The 2,153-nt window shown below is 36.1% G+C and overlaps 1 protein-coding gene across 1 annotated transcript; it reads right to left on the bottom strand.

Moving 5' to 3' along the window:
- Window positions 1-767: 767 nt before the first annotated feature.
- On the bottom strand, window positions 768-2,153 carry LOC140183553 (uncharacterized). The gene is made up of 3 exons (XM_072232004.1): window positions 1,521-2,153; window positions 1,278-1,423; window positions 768-1,110 (listed from the first exon to the last, which is right to left on the bottom strand). Exons 1-3 carry the CDS (start codon window positions 2,151-2,153, stop codon window positions 768-770), a joined length of 1,122 nt encoding a protein of 373 aa, XP_072088105.1.

The raw sequence follows: 2,153 nt of genomic DNA, 5'->3' as shown, positions 1-2,153 counted from the left end.
AATCCTTTCTCGTGACGTAGCAGCCCCTTTACCAGTAGCTCTATCAGCTCCGAACAACTCTTTCAAAGTATTATAATGCTTAATTTGCATTTTTTTCCATTTTTCTGCTTGTGGTTTCTCCTACATAAACAAGTGTTGAAATTATTCGTTGACTAACTTCATCATAGTATAAGTAATAATAGCAAAGTTTAAGATACCTTAATGAAGTCTTGCCACACTTCCTCTTCAGCTTCAAACTTTCTAGTTACAGGATTCCATGCAAATCCACTTAAGTGATGAAATAAGTCATATGCCTCAGCAAAATGATCTTTCAATGTCTTCATTCTATTCTTTATGTGATTCTTTGTTATGTGAGGGCCTATTGATATACTCAAAGTCTTCACAACATTGGCATATGCTTCAGTTGTCCACGAGCCATCGTGCCTATTACCTTTCGATGCTTCCTCTGCTAATGCATTTAGCAAAACTTCATCCATATCATCAGACCATCTTAAATTGTCCTTCAAAGGTTGATTGGCTTCTGCTGTTTTCTTTCCTTTATTCGGCATTATGTAACCTGTAACAATTCAAAAAAAAATCCAATCAAACAATTCTGAGTGGAAACTATACATACATATATATACATATTCACATATAAGAAACATAATCACCTATAATGATTGATACACATTCCACATTTCGAATGCAATGTTATCTCTTAACAACGATGCATGCCTATATTCCTCATCACGTGGTTGATTTGATTGTGATCTATCTATGCTTTGTTCTTATAGCAATTCTCGATCAACCGCATCAATTATAGACTGATCAACATCGACACCCATTAAAAAGTTATGCAGTATGCAACATGCCAAAAAAATGTCTCGCATAGTTTCAAATGAATAATAAGGTTCTGTGTCACCGGCTATAATTAGGAATCTTTTCTTTAGAACTCCGAAACATCTTTCGATGACATTTCTTAATGAAGAATGTCGGTGGTTGAATAATTCTTTGGGATTTTGTGGCTCACGTACTGAATACTCTTTCAAGTGATACCGAACACCCCTATATGGTGTCAGTATCCCAGGCTTTAGCATAAATCCAGCATCGCCTAGATAATATTTTCCTACACTAGTTACACACACAAATTAAACTAGTGTATACTGTGACTATGAATTTAACTTTATATAGACGACTTCATAAATAACACTATCATAAACCTTTGGGTATTCGAAGTGGATGTTCCCTACTTAAAGCATCTTTCAAAATTCTAGAGTCAGAGGCAGTTCTTTCCCAACCAGCCAAGACATGTGAATTTCATATCAAACCCACAGGCAGCTAAAATATTTTGTGTTGGATGATCTTTTCTTCCCCGAAAACGAGGGGCTTCCACCCTTGATACCTTCACACGACTATGAGTTCCATCTATGGCTCCAATGCAGTCCTTGTTTCAAAAGTATATTGACATATTCACATAACAGTTTTGTAATTATTTCATATATAATTTCATAAATGACACTAACTAAATTAAGAGTTAGTACCTTAAAAAACGGATAGAATCGACTACTATTATGTATTTCATAAGGAACATCTTCACCAGATGGTTGTTTGAAGAACTCTCCCTCTAACGACAGAATAGCATGTAGGACATTGTGAAAGTGACGACTAATTGTCTCCCCTGAACGGTGGAAGAAGAAAGACATGGTTCTAGTTTTCACATTATGCCCTATAATATGTAGGAATTTAGCGACTTGCTCCTCAACAGTAGAGCGAATTGAATCCTTTACTCTACCAGTTCCTCTTAACTTTTGACATAACTGCCTAAATGCTTCAGGGCCCATACGTATGACATCGCGGCATTTTTCAGACGTCAGTATTTGTGTCATTAACTGCGTACGCCTATTTTCTCTTTCCAAGTTTTCATAACTGATTTGCCTAGGCCTATATTGTGATAAAAATTCTAAAGAATACAACGTATGCACCGTAACACATGAAAGGGATGTGACACAAATATGTTGTCTCTTTTCTAACTCTTCCCTGACATGAGTTAAGATTTGTATTGGTTCAGGATGATACAGGTCAGTAGAAGTGACTTGATTTACTTGAAATCCTAAGTCAGGTATGACGTTCGTTTTGTCTTCTACATTCGCATCCTCAATATTCTCACCATCCAT

Source organism: Arachis hypogaea, chromosome 3 (genome assembly GCF_003086295.3).
Source record: "Arachis hypogaea cultivar Tifrunner chromosome 3, arahy.Tifrunner.gnm2.J5K5, whole genome shotgun sequence".
NCBI lineage: Eukaryota > Viridiplantae > Streptophyta > Magnoliopsida > Fabales > Fabaceae > Arachis > Arachis hypogaea.
Note: the sequence above shows the minus strand (reverse complement) of the source record. Positions and strands in the feature narration are given on the sequence as shown.